Source organism: Crinia signifera, chromosome 7, assembly GCF_055691185.1.
Source record: "Crinia signifera chromosome 7, ASM5569118v1, whole genome shotgun sequence".
In the NCBI taxonomy this organism is placed as follows: domain Eukaryota; kingdom Metazoa; phylum Chordata; class Amphibia; order Anura; family Myobatrachidae; genus Crinia; species Crinia signifera.
The window spans coordinates 138,148,461-138,169,716 of NC_139223.1; the positions used below are offsets into that span (position 1 = coordinate 138,148,461).

A 21,256-nucleotide genomic window follows, 5' to 3' on the forward strand; every position below is an offset into this window, starting at 1 on the left:
TTATTCTGAACACAATTAAATATGACATAAAAAAATCATATACAGTATTCTTTGTTTTCTCCCCACACAAATACTGTAGTTCATGTCTTCAACCCAAACATTAGCGTGTGAAATGAATTACTTGAATTTACGCTATTCTGTATTGTTTTCAATAATAGGAGTCCCTGTCGTTTCAAACCCTTTGTATCTTTGTGAATGTATCGCACACGGGGATGTGTATGTGGAAAAATACAGGCTCCAGTCTCCATTTCATACACTCTAACAAAAGAAACAAAACAGAATATTGTAAAGAAAAAAATATATACCTTTCTATGTATTTCCTAGCTATAATACATAATTCTTGTTGCCTGCCTCTCACTGTGTTAAAAATATGCTCCATTGCTTCTAAGGTCTTGTGTGAGAATAACTTAAGACTTGGAGCACAGCAACCCATGGTTTTTCGAGACAAAGAAACTACATTGATCTAACACTAAGAGCCAAAAGTGGCTAAAATATTGAGAATGAAAACTCACTTCAGTAAACAAAAGCACACAGCAATTTTGAATAAGTAATTTTTCTAAATCCATTCACTATAAATTATGCAATAATAAACCTGTATCTCATTGTGACTATAGAGGCAGCTGTAAATATTGCAAAATGCCTCTGAACAGCTGTACTTTTCAGTGACATTTAATAGCCGCAGGTTTTCATCCAAAATAGCTGTTGTACAATAATGTTGTACAGGGAACGGCAATTGTTCAAATATGAGTGACTTTGTGCTAGAATTTCAGAAAAGCAAACTCTGGAAAGTTTGAGGAGACCTTAAAAGATATAAACTGGAAGGCATTATTTAACGGTATGATACTACTTTAAGGTGACAAACATTAAAAAAAAATACTGCTGGAGGGCACTGATAAATTTATTCCTAGAGTAAATAAGCCAACAAATGTCACAAGAAAACCAATGTGGCTTATCAACAAAGTCAAATTAGAAATGGCTAAAAAAAAAGGAGTGCATTCAAATTATTTAAACAAAATGTAATAAGAATTTAAACAGAATGTAATAAGAAATGTAAAAATACAATCAGGATGGCTAAATTAAAGACAGAATGAAAGATAGCCGCAGATAGCAAATCTAATCCCCAAATATTCTACAGTTATATAAATGGGAAATGATTAAGGAAGCATAATATTGGCCTACTAAAAAATAAGTATATAATAAGGATATAATAACTGGTAATAATATTCTCTGTACAGCGCTGCGGAATATGTGTGCGCTATATAATTACTGGTAATAATAATCTCTGTATAGCACTGCGGAATATGTGTGCGCTGTATAATAACTGGTAATAATATTCTCTGTACAGCACTGTGGAATATGTGTGCGCTATATAAATAACTGGTAATAATAATCTATGTACAGCGCTGCGGAATATGTGTGCGCTATATAAGTAACTGGTAATAATAGTCTCTGTACAGCCAGTAGAGCACGCAGGGGGGGTTTCTGAGTACCCAGTTTGAGTGAGTCAAAAATAGATTACAGAACCTAAATACTAAAATAGAGTAAAAAGAAAATAACAGGATTATATATGGCGCAGTGCAGCCCTGATGTTACGGTTCCCAAGGTGTCACCAACACCTAATTACCATACAGAACACAGAAAAAATGGAACTTTTAAACAATGAGGCGCAGGGTATACTCAGATACTGTTTTGGGGTCTTCTTCCTTGATGTAATTTTTTATTGTGTCGAGATCGAGATCCGATCCGTTTTCCAATTAACGTAAGTGTCCGTAAAAAAAAAAAATAATTGATTTTAGTGTGTGTGTGATTATTTATCTTAAATCCATATAGTGAAACACTGTAGGTGCTTTTCAATAAAGTAAGGTTGATTCAGCGTACCAGACTCACGTTAAAATGAGGTGGCATAAAGCTTGTAAAGGTATCTTTACTCGTGATAGTGATTATGTGTTATTCCTCTATTTGATGTGAAGAATCCTTTCTCCAATGTGCTCAAAACAGAAGAAAAATACACAATGTGTAGAATTGCAGTGCACCAAAAAGAATTTGATATGTGAGGTGCTAAAAATTAGCGTACCTCACTCACCAAAGATATATATATATATATATATATATATATATAAAACGTGTATCAATGTATCTTTAAAAATGTGGGCGTACCCCTACTCACGGAGTTGTTTGTGGTATTCAAAAACAGGAAGGTTTCTTTAGTTGTTCCCCGTTTTCATGTATCTCCTTATGGTATACTTTTCCAAAGGTTCTCACACTTAATATTAATGATCTTATAGTGGGAAATTGATGGGCATACCCCAACTCACCCTTGCGGGTTCAGTGGTCCGCTTATCAAGGTTTCTTTGCAAGAATGAAATCCTAGGATTTTCTCAGACAAACTCCCCTCATCCAATATACATGTGGAGAAGAAAGATATGCCAAAGTGTATAGGTAATCTCTTTAGCACCAATTTTAATATAAGGTGAACTAGAGGTTTAGGTGGCGCACCTTACTCACCGCTTAGCACGGTGATACAAAACATGTAGCGGTTTCTTTGTCAGAGGTCTTGCATGAAAGAACTTGTAGCCCAATCAATTTTTTAGAAAAATATCAAAAATTACAATTTTTAATCCAGATAATCCACAAGATAAAAAATTTCCCATCCAGGGCATCCACAGTGTACAGCAAGTACCATAAAATAGACCAGTTGTTTTAAAAAAACAATACAATAAAAACAAAAAAATGATAAAAAAGCAAAAAGTGTTAAAAGAGTCCAATACATACATCTGAGGGTTTATGGCTGTTCACTCCTCTCCAGATGCCACTGGAGAGGAGTGAACCCATAAACCCTCGGATGGTGACACCTTGTCACCTCGGATGGTAAATACTAAAATAATTGAGTTCTGCAATAACACTATTATTATATCTCATTTTCAATGAATCAATACTCTCGGGGACAGTACCAAGGGACTGGTGCATACCTAATGTACTACCAATATTTATGAAAGGGAGCAAAACTAACCCAAAAACTAGACCAATCAGCCTTATGTCCATTGTGGGGCAAATATTAGAAGGAATAATAAGGGATAGTATCCAAAATTTCATAGAACAGGAGAAGGTAATAAGTAAAGCTCAGCATTGGTTTGTCAAAATAGATTATGTCAGACTAATTTAGTTAGCTTCTATGAGGATGTCAGTAGGGGGGTGGACTTAAGGAAATCTGTTGATGTAATACGTCTAGATTTCACTAAGGCTTTTGACACAATGGGTGAAATTTACTAAGATGTGAAATACACTTCACAGGTCATGTTGCTATGGGAACCAATCAGAAGCTACTTCTTATTTATTTACCACCCTCTAGAAGATAGTAGACAGGATGTGATTGGTTGCCCATAGCAACATGACCTGTGAAGTGTATTTCACATCTTAGTAAATTTCACCCAATTCCTCTTAAAAAGGTCGGTACTTCTTTACTTTCACGGCGCCAGCATGGCGCCGTGCTACTTCCGGCTTGTACGCTCGCCACAAACTATGTAAAATAAAGGAACTTAACGCCATGCCAACATGGATAGTTCATACCTCTACTATCCATGTTGGCATGGAGTTGATTTTAAATAGCGTGGCGAGCGTAGTGAGCCACCGAGCCCGCAGCGTGGGCGAGCGAAGCCGTGAAAGTAAAGAAGTACCAAAAGGTCATTAATAAAACTAGGCAACTCAGGGATGGGAGATAAAATGTGTAATTGTAAACTAGTTAAAGGTCTTGAATCGCTAGAATACAAAGATACAAAATACAACCAGGCTGAATATGTTTTCGCTGGGGAAATGGAGGTTGAGAGAAGATATGATTAGCATGTTCAAATACAGAATTGGGAATCATATGGTATTGGGAGAGGAGTTTTTCAGTAACAAGGCTATACTTAGGACATGTGGGCATGTACCGAGGATCGATTAAAAGAAATTCTCTACTGAATTAAGAAGAGAATTTTTCACCATTAGAGTAGTAAATTTCTGGACTTCATTGCCAGTGGGGGTGGTTACAGCAACTACTGTTAATGAATTTAAATAAAAACTGGATACATATTTGTCCACTAAGGGAATCATATAGATAGGACTTACTCTAGTCAGTAATTACAATTCAAATAGGTTGAACTCGAACTTCAGCCTTAATTACTATGTTACTATACAGTATATAATAATACATTTTTGGAAAGTAAAATAGTGCTAACAATAAAAAACATGTGGATTTATATATTAAAATGGTGCCGGAGGCCTCGCTATGGGGGACAAGACCACACACAGGTGTCACCCACAGAGTAAGTGACACCAAAATACCAGTTCTTATGCAGTGATGGGGAGTTGCATTGTGACATTCTTGTGCATCGCCCCACTCCTATCACTGAGAAGGAGGTGGAAGTACAGAGTCTTGAAGGACAGCCCAGCATCTCTGTGAATGCTGGGCATTCCCCCGGAGTGATGTAATCAGGGGCTGTCCAGGAGGTCATGCCCCTTCCAGCAAAGCCACTCTCCAGCATTGCGGTAAATGGGGAATACTTGTGATATCATTTTATGTTAGGGTGAATACATGTGCACCTTGTGTCACCAGATGCAGTGATGCTATGCACACATGCACTGTAACATGGAGCAACAATCAGGGTTTAAACTAGGATTTCTGTCACCATCATTCCCCCTTCCTGCATGTACGAATGGGTATCACATCCAGCACCCAGGGACTGCGCCCCATAGCCCCTCCCCTAGTTGTGACCCTGGCAACACATCAAGTTTTGCTTTCATCAGTTGCATTAAAAAAATAATAATCGAATTGGTTGCGGCGGATTCTAGAACAAAACAAGAAAAAGATTCTTGAACATTTGTGCTCACTGCATCTTGTAAAGTTGAATCCTGCGGTTTGCCCGAAAACATGTATATATCAGCTAATTGAGTAGTACAAATATACTGTATAAAGAAAAGAAAAAGGAATCCATTGCCTTGTCCCAGATTACATAACCTTGCAGTCTTACATTATGCAGTGCTACAGTGGATCTCTTGTTGGAAATTTGTGTGTACATGTGGTGAAATGGCAGAAAGTAGGGACCCAACAGCAGATGCCCTGACTCAATAACTGCCTAATGTATGACTTATCCAGTGGAGTGGATTATTCAGCAGTAATGTGATTGTAACAGTCATACTCAGAGTTAGGCAAACACAGGCTCCCAGCATGGAATGGAGCATATAGCTCATCAGCTGATGACATGATCAGATAAGTGGTGCAGGATGCAAGCGTTACCAGTGTCTCAATAGCATCTCGGATAGCAGTAACTAGCATGGTCTCTCTGAGCAAAGTGCAATACATCAATCTCCCATCGTGGCTCTGTATCACAGTGCCAAAATGGCCTCATGCATGCACAGAACTGCAGGTGGTGGCCATCTTAGGTGAGGATCGAAGCCTCCCTAAAGGAGCCATAATGGAGTATGCACTGTAACACTCTCCAGACACAACGGGGGAAATTTACTAAAGGAAATTTGTAGAAAATAGGTGTAAAAATAGGTGTATTTGTATCCAGAAATACACTTATTTTTGAAAAAATTACGGCAATTCATATTCGTATTGATACCACATCAATACAAATACGAATTGCCGTATTTTCGGGAAAGTAAATGTCAAAAATAAGGGTATTTCTGGATACAAATACACCTATTTTTACACCTATTTTCTACAAATTTCCTTTAGTAAATTTCCCCCAACATGTCTGCTTATTACATTTGTTGTTGGCAGTCTGTACAGGAATAATACAGTCTTTCCCATTTCTGTTTTGTCCTGTGTTGTGAAATCTGTATGCAAGCTATTGTAACTTACAGAATCAGCTGATTGTATATTCTGGGAACCCCAACATACATGGTGGAAAGCCCCAAGGTGCCCACATCAGAGAGCTAGAAAAGTGATGAAGAGCTGTTTAAAGAAAAATTCGGTACTTGTTTTCTAGCACGGTGCCCACGATATTCAGTCGTATTCATTGTATTAAATTTAAAATTGTATATGGCATACAATGGCATACAATGCAATGTGTTACGATTTTAAATTGTATATACGATTTTTAATTGTATAAGCACCTTAATTGTATAAGCACCTTAATAGGTGCTTACAATGTTAAATGCACCCCCACGCCACCGCCACTATCAACGCCAACCTGAAGCGTGGTGTGCGCAGCGAGTCTGCGTGGGGCGGTGGTACGCATCCTCCGACCTTTTCATACCCCCACTATCCACGTCGGCGTGGAGTTGATTTTATTTAGTGTGGCGAGTGCAGCGACCCACCGAACCCGAAACGTGGCGAGCGCAGCGAGCCCCGTGAGGGGACGTGCATTACTTCACATGTATTCCGTGTCCCCTCGCGGGGCACGCTGCGCTCGCCGCGCTTCGAGCACGGTGGCTCGCTGCGCTCGCCACACTATATATAATCAGCTCCACGCCGACATGGATAGTGGGGGTATGAAAAGGTCGGAGGATGCGTACCGCCGCCCCTCGCGTCCTCGCTGTGCTCGCCACGCTTCGGGTTGGCGTTGATAGTACGGGTGCCATGGGGGTGTTTTTAACATTGTAAGCACCTATTACGGTGCTTATACAATTATTTATCTTATAGGGGGCACATTTAACATTGAAAACACCCATTACAATTTAAAATCGTATACCATTGAATATGGCATACAATGGCATACAATTCGATGGTATACAATTTAAAATTGTATAACATCGGCTAACATCGCATCGCATACCATCGTATGCCTTATGGTATGCGATGCGATGGGCGCCGTGCTAGGAAACAAGTACCCAAAATTCTAATTCTCCAAATATAAAGACAATATTTTAAAGGGGCTAACAATTATAACCATATAATAAAGTGATTACACAGATGAGTGTCAGTCTCTTTGGATGTAAATTAAGTTGCACATGGTTCTCAAAACCGTGCTCTCTCCTATAACTTGAGCCGCAGTTAGCATTTACATAACTAAAACTAAGCCATAAAAAAATTAGAGTTGGTGGAAGATCTTTGAAAGAGCCATTCGCCCCTCTTGTACAGTCTTGTGGGTATTCTTGTAGCTTGAAGAAAGAGATATGAAGTGTAGGAAGGTGTTTGAGCATTGGACACACAGGGAACAAGTACAGTATGAGATGCAGAACTACAGGCAATAAACTACATTTTTACTGCATTCTATAGCCTTAAGCAGCAGATTGTTTTGGAAAGAGTCTCGTCCAATTCACATTACATTGACAGCTTCACCAGGAAAATGTTTTTTTTTATTCTTTATTTTAATATAACAATAAACTTATCAGCAAACTTCAGATGGTACGGATAGTCATTCTAATTCAGTCAATGTTCTCTTTCTTATTTTAGTATACTTATTTTTCTTTATTATACAATTGCCTACATTATTAGGTCTCTTACATGTCTCTTGGGGCCAGATATATCAAGCTTCAAAAGTGATAAAATAGAGAGTGATAAACAGCCAGCCAATCAGCTCCTACCTGCCATACCACAGGCTGGGTTTGAAAAATAACAGGTAGGAGCTGATTGGCTGCTTGTATATCACTGTCCACTTCATCACTTTTTGAAGCTTGATACATCTGGCCCTTAATGAGTAGCTGCTCCATTTGTCCTCCCCACAGGTTACCACTTTCTTTGTGTTTTTTGACTTACAATCATCCCTTATTATGACTTGTTGCTTGATGGTAGGGGGTTTAGTTACTAAGATGGAGTTCTATTGCAGATGGGATGTTGTCCATAGCAACCAATCAATATTGATTTCTTTAGTTATTTAGCACCTTTTAGAAGATAATATTTATAATCTGATTGGTTGCCCATAGCAACACCCCATCTTCAATAGAACTCCTACAGTATCTTAGTAAAGAAACCACTTGGAGAGAAATTGTGGCGAGAACTCACGGTGCAGGATGAATAATTAGTCATCAATGTCAGCTAAAGTTAAAGTATGGATAAAATCCTAACAGCTGCTGACAGATTATACCAAGGTGCTTATATTCAGGACTAAGGGCCAGATGTATCAAGCTTCGAAAAGTGATAAAATAGAGAGTAATAAACAGCCAACCAATTAGCTCCTACCTGCCATGCTGCAGGCTGAGTTTGAAAAATGACAGGTAGCAGTTGATTGGCTGTTTGTTTATCACTCTTTACTTTATCACTTTTGAAGCTTGATACATCTGGCCCTTAAAGTGGTCTGGTAAAATGGTGAAACTCATCTCCTCCACGCTCCTACCACCTTTAATTGCTTCTGGAATGTATGTGTAGTATAAAATGACCACTCCTCTTGTCCTTCGCTTTTCAGATCAGTGATGCTTTGGCATGTCACCTTGTCATTGGTGGCAGAGGAAAAACTAGGGTTGATGGCTCCCTGGACTTATATAAAATGGTGCCCCTTAAAAAGTCTTCAGCCCCCAAAATAATTAGGAAGTGTGACAGTGAAAAATGGTTTAGCTGCCTTTTAACACTACTACCAAATTGTCTGTTACCCACTTTAAAGGATAACCTTACTTTTTATTTTACTGTGGTTAGCCAACAGTTAGTGACTTTTTAGCCTTGACTGTGATGCGCATTATGCTCATTTGTGGACAATTTCACAGGACAATTTATTCTCACTCCTCCATTGCAAGATACTGTAGGCTTGATACCTACTGTATGTGGTGTATCTTTAGTGATCTTTTATAAGGATCTCTCCTGAATATAATAAAGTTATCTGATGCTAATATTGCTGCAATCCAAACAAGGTGGTCAACATGGAAACAATAATGAAGAACAGTATAACGTGAGGGGACCAAAATGCTTGGGACCAGAAACATTATGGAAAAAGAAAGAGTCTGAATTTCGGAATATATTTTATTTCAATGAGGTGTCTTGAAGTGGGGCCCATGGGCCTGATTCTGGTTGACTCAGTAAGCTGTGAAGATCGCACGCAACTTACAGAGTCCCAGAGTGCCAGCTCTGCCAAATGAACGCCCCCCCACCTCCAAATCCCCTCACAACTATAGGAGGGGAATTGTCACAAAGACAGATCCCCTCACATTTGCCCACAGCCGGAAAAATCATTCAATGGTCGGCGACCGTCTAATGATTTCTCCTGGGCTTGCAAATATGTCAGTGCAGACTGACTTATATTTGTGGTTTTCAGCTGAAGACCTGGGTGGGCAGCTAACATCATATGATATCAGCCGTTCGCCCATGTTATGCTGCCATTTACATGGGAACGACCAGCGTTTGCATGGGAACATCCATGAAATGCTGGGCTTTCCCATGTCGGATAGCTGCCACCGCCCCATCCTCCCCGGTTCCACCCCCTGACTGTGAGAGCACCACGCCGACAATGCAGGTTGGCAAGGGCACTTAGACAGAATCCCTGCACATGCCCATAACTTATTATGCACATGCACAGAGTACAACCATTGGTCCCCCGTGCGAATATGAGGGCCCATGTGTGAACACAAAATGCATTTATGTTGTATAAACACATCAAACCGGCACTGCTGGGGACATCTGTAACTGGTGGAAAAAGCTTTACGTTACAATCAAACTGTTCACAAAGGTGCAGTCATGTCCTCCTCTGAATCAGGCCGTTATTTTATGGATAATTTCTTGTTTGTTTTTTAACAGTACATCTGACTGTATCCATTTGTAATAACTTCTTCCTTAATATTCCTTCCTTGAATTACAATTTCTTGGCTCTTCTACTTAAGGTAGTAGATGGTTATGTTTTTTTGTTCGTTGTTTACAATGAGTAAATAATTCTAATTACTTCTCTTATTTAAGGGGAAAATATATGCAGAGCTGATGAATTCCTGTGCAATAACACTCTTTGTAAGCTGCGTTTATGGCTTTGTGATGGGGAAGATGACTGCGGGGATAACTCTGATGAAGTGCCTGAAATGTGTGGTATGTTATTCATAGTATTTATCAACTACCTCAACTTACAACTCACCTTTAATCATATTGCTACTTATTAATGATGCATACTGTGAGTGTTGAAGGCCACTGGACTGTTTTAGATCAATACTGCAATATATGTTCCCCAAAAGATTATATATCCTGTTCAGATCAGGATTTATTATATGTCAATTGAAATAAATAGAACAATTGCACAAACAATGATTGCAGGTTTGCATTTAAGCCATAATCATTCAACTGAGTTATTTCGGCTCTGGGAATTTGTCTATTCTGTGATTGTGCTAGCTGCAGTGGTGTAACTTTAAACTTTGCTCCCCCTGCCAAAAAGTTTGTGGCCTCCCTTCCCCCATGACATTATATACATATATATATATATATATATATATAGAGAGAGAGAGAGAGAGAGAGAGATTTGTAGAACCGGCACACTCAACCTTCCAAAAACAACTGCTGGGGTGCCACACTCAGGCCACAGTCCATGGGGGTACAGCCAATGTATATAGTTTGTACAGAGAGCACTCACCAGTCTTCAAGCAGTATGATGCAAATAAAAACTTTAATACATCACCAGAGTCTCAGGCATACAGTCGACGTTTCGAGCTATCTTTGTGTCTTGACAAAGAGCCCGGCGTGGCTCGAAACGTCGACTGTATGCCTGAGACTCTGGTGATGTATTAAAGTTTTTATTTGCATCATACAGCTTGAAGACTGGTGAGTGCTCTCTGTACAAACTATATATATATATATATATATATTTATCCCTATGCCACCCCCCAGCCCCCCTCCCCCATGTTACACCCCCCAGGACACACTGCATTATACACAGCCCCCCTCCCCATGTTACCCCCCTCCAGGACACACTGAATTATACAAAGGCCCCCCTCCCCCATGTTAGCCCCCAGTACACACTGCATAATACACAGCCCCCCTCCCCCCAGGACACACTGCATTATACACAGCTCCCCTCCTCATTGTTCCCCCCCAGGATACACGCAGGGCCGGCGCCACCACTAGGCAGCTCTAGGCATTTGCCTAGGGCGCCGGCACCTGGAGGGCGGCAGTTCGCCCCTCACCCCCTGCACTGTGGTACCTGCGTAAAAAAAACTTCTGTCCCCGGCGTCCCTGCTGAGTGCTGGTGTAGGGGTGTCCGTGCCGCCGGGGGAGCCTGCGGCGCTGTTATCGTGTATACGCTTGTCGCGCCCGGCGGGGTCCCTACAGTGCATAGAAAATAACGCCGCGCGCATAGCGCTAGTTATTTTCTATGCACTGTAGGGACCCCGCCGGGCGCGACAAGCGTATACACGATAACAGCGCCGCAGGCTCCCCCGGCGGCACGGACACCCCTACACCAGCACTCAGCAGGGACGCCGGGGACAGAAGTTTTTTTTACGCAGGTACCAACCAAGACCCCCCCCCCCGCCCGGCACCGGGGCGCCCCCACCCCGACTCGCCTGGGGCGCTCCGGTGCCTTGCACCGGCCCTGGATACACTGCATTACACACAGCCCCCCTCCCCCCATGTTAACCTCCAGGACACACTGCTCCCCTCCCCCATGTCAGCCCCAGTACACACTTCATTATACATAGCCCCCTTTTCACCCCCACCCCCCCCAGTAAGCACAAGTGCCACCTGACTTCTGTGTTTCTTCCTCTGCAGAGCAGACTGGGCAGTATGGTGGGGCAGCCGCAGGACAGTCAGGCACACGAGGAGCGGGAAGTGGAGGCTGGTTTGAGCCCACTCTCAGCCTGGTGGGCGGGGCCAGCCTGTGTGTGAACTAGAGAAGGTGCCAAAGCTAGGGAGCAGGGGAGGCTCTATCTGAACTCTGCCTGATCAGAGCTGTGCTCTGATCTCGCAGCAGTGAGTCCACTGAGGGGGGCTCCAGCAGCTGTGCTGGCAGGTTAGTCAGCCAGCATGTCAGTGCGCCGGGCGCCCACCACAGACCCCGCTGACGCTTGCTCCTCCAGCAGCCACTGGGTCTGCCACATGGAAGCTATGCCACTGGCTAGTTGGATGTATGTCTATATATTGTATAGCACAGATCTATAGGTAAGAATAGCAACATTGGTTTGGGCAACTTTTGTGCTGCTCTTAACAAAAAGTGAAGCCATTGTACTGTGTGTGTGTGTGTGTATGTATGTATGTATGTATGTATGTATGTATGTATGTATGTATATATATATATATATATATATATATATATATATATATTTAAATAGACTGGTATCCTGGGTCCTTGGCAGGGTCCCCTGGAAGAAGGCGGCACTCTCACGACTGTATTTCAAAGATTTTTATGGTATTTATAAAGTGCACATAAAAACAAGGCGTCTACGTTTCAAGACCCTTCAGGTCTTTTCATCAGGACATGCGTTTTTGAAAGTGCAATGTGCTTGTGCTTTCCACAAGCACATTGCACTTTCAAAAACGCACGTCCTGATAAAAAGACCTGAAGGGTCTTGAAACGTAGATGCCTTGTTTTTATGTGCTCTTTATAAATACCATAAAAATCTTTGAAATACAGTCATGAGAGTGCCGCCTTCTTCCAGGGGACCCTGCCAAGGACCCAGGATACCAGTCTATTTGCATCTATTTCAGGAAGGCACCTAGACGCATTATCCCCATATCTGTGAGTGCCGTACAAACTCCAAACCTTATATATATATTTATATATATTTATTCTGAAGCAGTCAAATTTACTAAGGTGCCAACATTTCAGAGCAGATCTCTATCCAAATGTAACTTAATTTGCATGTCTCCACCTACGAGGATCCTATGTGATGTCTTTAATATATAATTTGTAATAGAACATACAACACTTGATGTGTTAAAATGTAGGTGCTGCTGTACATTGCTATACTTAACTATTTGTCCTTAGTACAGTCCTTAGTACAGTATTCATACTATTTCCATGCATCTGTAATTTAGTTGGTAAATTAGAATTTGTACTTCATTGAATTACATTAGTGCATTTAACAATTTTCTTTTGTTTTACATTATTTATGAGCCACACTGACATGCAACGATTTGCAATGAGCATTCAAATGTGCTAAAATTTTAATTATCTATTTAGATTTGTGATGGAACAATACACCGGAACAAATGACATGAATTAAGATCTGCTAATCAAAATGTGCTCAGATCATTTATTTAAATCACCTATTTGTTCCTAAAGTTTTATTTTATGTAGACTTTATACTACTGCGGATGTAGAGCTAAATTTTGGGAAGACCAGTGACCCAGCTTGCTTTACAATTCAGCTTATTATTTTTAGAGATTTTTTTACTAGACACTTTCATATACTGTACCATAATGCAAACTTAAGTGACACATTTGAAAATTGGCATTTATCGTTTTTATTGATAGAGCACGTCTTACTGAGAGAAATGGAGCCAACCCAGCAACTTTAAAATGTGATTGGCATGCCAGATCATGTAGCAATATACTGTACCTGCCATAGCATTTGCATATAAGAGTAAACACATAAGGTATGAGAGTAAGGAATGCAGAGAGAATGATGCATTTGCATTGTGCTTATATTAGTAAAATGTTCTCCACCTTCATACCATAGGTGGAACAACCCAAATAATTAAAGGGAATTTTCTGCCTATATACTGTACATTGGAGGCAGCCATTTCCTGGGCTAGGACAATGATTACAATTTATGATTGCCAACTATTAATTTACAAGGAGCAAATATTGCCTAAATTTAAGTGAATAAAATACTTAGGCCTTGATTTACTAAGTCTCATTGAGCAGCAAAGAGTCGCTGCTTAGCAAACCTTCTAACACCACCCGCCGAGCAAGTGAATGCATGCACCCCGCCACCATGTGATCATTCCCGCCGCAATGCGAATGGTGGACGGGAGCGCATGGGTCAAAAATTGGTTGATGGTTGGCGAATATAAATCAGTCTTGACTGACCTATAATTACGGCGTGCGGCTCCGAGAACGGGGCAGGTGCTGACATCATGTCACATCAGCCACCTGTGCCCGGCAGGCATTGGCCTGCCAGCATTCTTATGGGTACGCCCAGCATTTTTCTGGGCTCACCCATAGTTTTTGTGAGCATGCCCAGTAAACACTGGCCATCACCATGCGCCTGCATCCCATCCGCCCCCAGCCCGCCCCAATGCTTGCGAATACCTCTGAGACTATGCAAGTCACCAAGGCCACTTGCAAAGGGGGGTTGCACAAGCGCATAATAGAGCATGCACAGTCCCAAAACATCAGGATGGGGCCAAGCTCACAAAACTGTGAGTCAACATGAATCAGGCCCTTAATACAAGTTGAGATTCCCATATTAATTATTCAGAAAACTAAAAGATTCTCAAAAACTTATGGTTTTGGGTGTCATGACATGTGACTTATGCATCTGTTAAGATTATCACCATTTGTACCCTGCAACCTGCAAACAGCTACAGTCACACTGCAACTTCTGAGGGCCAATTTACTAACATAAGCTTAGAGCGGCAGACACACACAGCCTTTATTGCAGCAGGTCACATACCTGGAGATCTCTGATCTGGTGACATCATTGGAGAGATCACTACAGGTCACTTGGATCGAATCTTGACAGATCGATCTGTCACATGACAGGCCATCTGAAATCTAGTTACTACTGGTGGATCTGCTATCCCTACCTTTCCTCTCTTGTGCAGTGGGTAACCTGGCTTACCTCCATTACTAGTATACATCACCACTACACCAAAATGCTAACAGGTCAGGTATATACTGTATACTGTATACACATGGAAATGGTGCCCCCGAGTTGTGGTATTACAACCAAAGCAATTACAGTCTAGCTACCAGTCTCTTACGGTTTTTATCAGAGTGGTTAGGTCCTTGTCAGATACACTTCTTATAAATTGTTCAAAAAAACTTATTTCTCTTTCAGTTCTTTTCTGTCTAATTTATAAGAGGTGTATCTGACAAGGACCTAACCACTCTGATAAAAGCCATAAACCAATGGTAGATTGACTGTTGATCAACAGTAAATAGTTGATCTTAGAGGTACAAGTCACTAAGACAGGAGTGGGCAGTAAGCAGGCCTCCAGCTGTTGATGAACTACACATCCTAGCATGCCTTGCCTTAGGTTTGCTATTTGGCCATGCTGAAAACAATGCAAGGCATGCTGGGATGTGTAGTTTATCAACAGCTCGAGGGCCGCTTATTGTCCACCCCTTCACTAAGAGATGTTGAGTGCCACGGCTGATATGCCCATATCTTTATAGGTATGAAAATATTCTAAATTCAGGATGATTCTGGTACCCAGCAGTTTGGGTATGGGAGATTCAACCTATACGTACTTAACATGTAGTACAAAATAATGTCAAGGTTTCAAATCACTTGATAGGCTGGAAATAAATTAATATTTTTCCATACCACAAAATGGCTGCCTTGAAGGAAGGTTACTCTTTGTGTAAAACAAATAGGTTGCTATAAAAACTGTACTAGAAATAAAATAAATGCCATGGTTATAGATTATCCGTAATCTCGTTTTTCAGAGCTTTAACCTGGGACCATGCTATAATTGGACAAGGGCCAATGTATTAAACTAGGGACTGTTCATATAACAAATAAATACTACGTTATTCAATGTTTTCCCATTTTGTCAGTAATAAATAATAATCATATTTGTATATGTGCATTTTTTTTTTTTCTAAGTCAAATTTACATGCCCACCAACAAGGCCTTTCCGGTGTCATAATAACCGTGTGTGCCTAAGGACGGAACAGATTTGCAATGAGCTGGATGAATGCGGTGATCACTCTGATGAGGCTCACTGTGGTATGTGAAATTTACCCTATGCAGTTCAGGGACTAAATTAATGTAATTTGAGAGGAACCTTCGGTGAAAAACATAATTGACCTTAATTGAAAGTTTATGTGTGCTATAAATTAAGCTCTGAAACAATTATATTTGAAACGCATGAGAAACCTTTCTGATTCTTGGTCAGTGGCTTTGCATGCTGGATGCATTTTAATGAGTGTGCAGTGCTAATTGTGATTTATTTTGTTTATGTAAAATGTGGTAGGAATGAGGCAGAAAGTGAAACCTTGCAAGAAGGATGAATTTACCTGCAACAGTAAAAAATGCATATCATCCAATCTACAGTGTGACCAGTTTGATGACTGTGGTGACGGAAGTGATGAGCGAGGCTGCAAAACAGGTATGTTTTCTGCTTTTAATGACTCTTTGTAACATGACAGCCATCTTGTTTAGCAATGATCCCCATAGTTTGTCATTAGGGTTGACATTTTACTGGTCTGGTAAATTAAAATGTCGGTGGTGCCAGGCTGCTTTTTCTACAGCACAGGTTCTCAAAGTCGGTCCTCAGGACCCGACACAGTACATGTTTTGCAGGTCTCCTCAAAGAATCAAGTGAAATAATTAGCTCCACATGTGGATCTTTTAGAATGTGTCAGTCAGTAATGAGTGCACCTGTCGGGTGACCTGGAAAACGTGAACTGTGTGGGGTCCTGAGGACCGAGTTTGAGAACCACTGTTCTACAGTATATCAGTTGTTCCAATGCAAAAATCATATATACAGACATTTGTGTCTGTATCATATATACAGAGTATACAGTATCAGGTTTTAAAGTTAGTTTTATTGTATATGTCATCTTTAGTGCCAGGGCATGGGTGGATTTAAGGGGCAGGCACCTAACTATAAATATTGTGCCACCTCACCTTGCCTAGTATGGATCTCATGTAGTGGAGCCTGTTGTGCTGCTCCTAAGCAAGTGACGCCCTTAGGCACATGCCTCATGTTCCTTGTGTGAAATCCACCAGGGTCAGGGGAAGGGGGACATTTACTAAGATGGGAGTTGTATTTCACATGGGATGTTGCTGTGGGCAACCAAGCAGAAATTACTTATTTATTTAGTATTTTCTAGAAGATAATAGATAGTATCGGATTGGCCTTAGCACCATCACATCTAAAATAAAACTCTCATTTTAACACATTCCTATTTACCAAAATCTTTCAGTAGAAGTAAAGCTGCTACAGTATTTCACAATTACATACAGCATCTGAAATGTTATGTATTACTGTGCTGAATATATTGTATGTAATAATTGTATTTATACTTTACTTACCAGCTAAATATGTCCACCATGATTTCTTTCACTCCACTCTTCTACTGAAGGTTTTTATTTTAAATATGTCTTTAATTGAACAGGTGTAGTGTGAGTGAAAGCTTTATAAACTTGCTGAGCATATATGCACTGTATGTGTTATTTGTATTCTACACAGCAGCAAGATCAGTGATGCAAAAGTAACCCAAATGTTTGTAGAATTAGTTTTTTGGACCTGTTTTGATTCCTTCAGAATAATGTACAAAATAAGTGGAACAAGCTTTAGTTATCTGTAAGATTGGGAGTATCTAAATTTTTAACATCAGTACAGTGTAATGTTAGGCAAGCCCACACAATATCTTTACTCATATGTGAAGATTTCAGGTTTGGGGTTAATGGTTCCATAAGGCTTAGTCCTGTAAGACAATGTAAGAGTAATGGTGTGTACACACGGTACAATTCAGCATACAATTTTAACTAGTCAAAATTGCACTGGGATCGCAAGCAGATCCCACAGGTTTTTTAACCTTGCAATCCCGATGCACGCTCCCGCACAAAACAAATCGAAGCCAGATAGACAGGGCTGTATTGACTATATAGTACAGATCTGTATGTGTAACCGAGGATGTTCTCAAATCACCTTGACCAAAAGAATAAGGGTTTCCGATTTTGAAGCAAGTTGTCCCCAGATCATGTCCGGTCTTATTGATATATGTCAATATGAGTAGGACAGAAACACCAAAGACCAGACTTGGAAGACACATATATAAAATACCTGTTTAAAATGCAGGAGACGCAGGTATAAAGTTAATGAGACAAGGAATAATACAAATAATGTCTGTAAGTCTGTAAGCAGAGAGGGAGTTAATTCCATGCTTAGCCAAACTTAATTAAATTGAAATATATTGCTTTTCAATTCACACTACAACCAAACAGTCCAAGCAATTATACAAATATAAGGAACCAAATTATATTGTAAAAACTAAATTTCATTTTTGTCTAGCACAAACATTTTTATTAAAACTTTTCTTATTTTTTCATTAAATAAAATGTAAAAATACATCTGTGCTGGTCTTATGTAGATTCATCAGTAGGACATTAAGCATATCATTTTATGGCTTCTAATCAGTAGTACATTTGAGGTTCACCTTGGTGTAATACCCATACATAGTAAATTATTAGTATAATTGATTTTTTAATTTTGTGACACCAAGGACCAGCAAACCACAGATTGGGCTGCTGAAATTCAGTCATCACAAAGTACTTCTCAGCAACGTTAGATTAATATTATGAGTGACTGAATTCAACCATACCAAGCAAACATTTATAACTTCTCTCAATATATAATATATAAGTCAACAAATATAGTCTGCCACATGTCATATTCCTGAGGCTTGCTTTCTTTGGGCACTATTCAATGTGAAAAATTTGCCGTGTTTTATGGCAAGTTTGTGCTTTTCTCGCGTTGGACGGAGACTTTTGCTCTCAAAAAGCGAGCAACCCTATTCAATGTGCACTTCTCGCCGTCTTTCAGAGTGATTTTCGCCGTGTCTCTCCGTGTAGCAATTCTCCATCTTTTCATGGAGAAGTGGAATGTGAACTATTAAAATAAAAGATTTTTTGTTTTAATTTTGGTGTCAAAAAAATCAGAAAATTTTATTCTGAGAAGGGGCATGCTATTTTTATTCATGTGCTTATAGCACATGAATATATATTTTAATTGAAAAAAAAATATTTTTTTTATTTATGTTTTTACACAGAGCAGCCAGCAGGGGGCCGGGAGCCAAGCCGCTCATTAGATATTCATATATTCACTGCACCCGATCATTACATATGCATGATCGGGTGCAGTGAATATACCCGGTCCCCTGCTGGCTCTGGGGGGGGGGGGCAGCTTGTGCTGCCTGGGTCCCGGGGAGCCCACCTCTCCCCCACATACGTTCTGGGGCAGGCAGGGAGACTTCAATCTCCCTGCCTGCCAATGTCCCACGGCTCCCTGCCGCGGACGCTCGTCCGCTGCAGGGGTTAAGATTCGCCGCGAGGGGCAACTCGCCCCTCCGATATTGAATATGGAGAGAGCGAGTGGCAGCCAGCCCTCCGGAACACAGCGAGTGTGCAGCCAATCCTAAACAGGATTCGCTGCACACGGCGAAATTTCACAATTTTAATTCTTACAATTAACATGGCGTATAATTGAAAATCTTAGCACACATTTGCGCAAATATGTGGGCCCATCCACCGCATCCAGGTGAACTTCATTAGATGGGTCTCTAACATTTCTAATACTAACACATTATGTAAATTTATCTAGGTCTTACCTTCAAATAGAGCCCATATTAACATGTAGTCAGCAATTTAGGAACCTTTGCTAATTAAAACACCTGAGGGTAGATGGGAGGGGTGCCAGAATGAAGGTGCCTTACCTTCAAATGTTCAATTAATACACAAATATTGGGGAAAGATGGGGATACTGGACTGCACACCATATTTTTAAACATAATGAGAAGTGCTACTAAGTTAAGGCTTCTAGTACCATAGAGGAAAAAAGAACAATACTAATGCACACTGCTAAGAACACTGATAAAAAAATAAAATAGTAAAAATAATTTTAATACACCTAATATGGGCTCTATTTGAAGGTAAGACCTAGATAAATTTATATAATGTGTTAGTTTTATAAATGTTAGGGACCCATCTACTGAAGTTCACCTGGATGCAATTATACTCCATGTTAATTGTAAGAGTTTATTAAAATTATTTTTACTATCAGTGTTCTTAGCACCTAGAATGTGCATCAGTATTGTTCTTTTTGGTTCTTGTGTATTACCAATATGCTACTTTCTTAGTGGGCTATTCTGCGTAGTGAAATCGCATCGCATGGCACGTTTTCGTGGCATGCGATGAATGCGATGCCATCTCACTAGTTAATTTATTCACTGCACCCTGTCGCATCGCACCGCATCGCATGGCACAAAAAAATCGCATGAAATCGCATGCGATTTTCTGTGCGTTGTGATTTACCACTAAAGCCCCCTCTGTATATGTATATGTGATGCAACAAAACCCACATTGTATATGTATATGTGATGCAATTGTATTTTTCACACCCCTACTATTCACGTCACCCGAAGCGTGGCGAGTGGATGGGTTACGCATCCTCCTGACTTTTTTATACCCCCAATATCCACATCGGCGTGGAGTTGATTTTATATAGTGTGTCGAGTGCAATGAGCCACCAAGCCTGAAGCGTGGCGAGCTCAGCGAGCCCCCTGATGAGACGCGTATAACTTTACATGTATTCCGCATCCCCTCACGGGGCTCGCTGTGCTCGCCACACTATATATAATCAACTCCACGCCGACGTGGATATTGGGGGTATGAAAAAGTCGGGAGGACGCGTATGCAGCCTTTGATGCGCTCTGCAATGTGCTCTGCAATATATATATATATATATATATATATATATATATATATTTATGTACATCTCTAATTGTAAATCTGACCTATGTAAGTCCAACTCCCATGGCCAGTTTCTTCTGTAGGAACTGTAGTGATGGGGTACTGTCTATTGAGCAGAAGTCTTTAGTTGTGGAAACCTCTAGATTTCTCACTTATCCTGGTCTGAAAGGGCATACCTTAACTGTAAAAAATGTATTCAAAAGTGAAATACTGTAGGAAACATAAATTCTTTATTTGAGAGAACGTATCTTACAGTTGTACAGCGTTTGCCAATATAACATCCAGCAGAGCTGCCATTCTCCAGTATTTCCAAGAGTAAATACTTATCAGTAGTCGGCTTTGTGCCAAACGAGAGTGGGCTGGTTAAAACTGTTGCTAACAAAAATATATTTTTAGATTTCTCCCAGAATTGACCTATAAGATAACAATGATTCCATTAACAAATGCCATTGCATGATTAATGGGAAAGTTGACGTCCAAAAATGTTGATTTGTTAAAGAACCTAGCCTTCAGTTGCTATGACACCCCCCTTTCTCTGCATTTTACGAGACCTTTAAGGGCCTGATTCAGACCTACTCGCTTGGCTGTGTGTTTTAGGAGCCCAACTAGCAGGTTAATATCGCCCCACCGAATGCACCCCCCCCCCAACCTGGGCAGGGATATGAACGGATGTGTATGGGTACATATTTATTCGCAAGTGCCATCAAATAGTTTCTCCTGCTGTCCCTGCTGTTCACAGTGGCCGAATAAGTCACAAGGTAGCTACAAGAATTTAAGCAATTTAG

At 40.5% G+C, this 21,256-nt stretch overlaps 1 protein-coding gene across 4 annotated transcripts in view; it reads left to right on the forward strand.

Moving 5' to 3' along the window:
• The window catches only part of LRP1B (LDL receptor related protein 1B), a 1,445,580-nt gene that overhangs the window by 1,323,961 nt on the left and 100,363 nt on the right, over positions 1-21,256 (forward strand). For all 4 annotated transcript variants that reach the window (XM_083153866.1, XM_083153869.1, XM_083153867.1 and 1 more), the window contains 3 exons: positions 9,803-9,925; positions 15,600-15,722; positions 15,970-16,104. In XM_083153866.1, the coding sequence (XP_083009992.1) occupies positions 9,803-9,925; positions 15,600-15,722; positions 15,970-16,104 (381 nt within the window). The remainder of the gene's footprint in view (positions 1-9,802; positions 9,926-15,599; positions 15,723-15,969; positions 16,105-21,256) is intronic.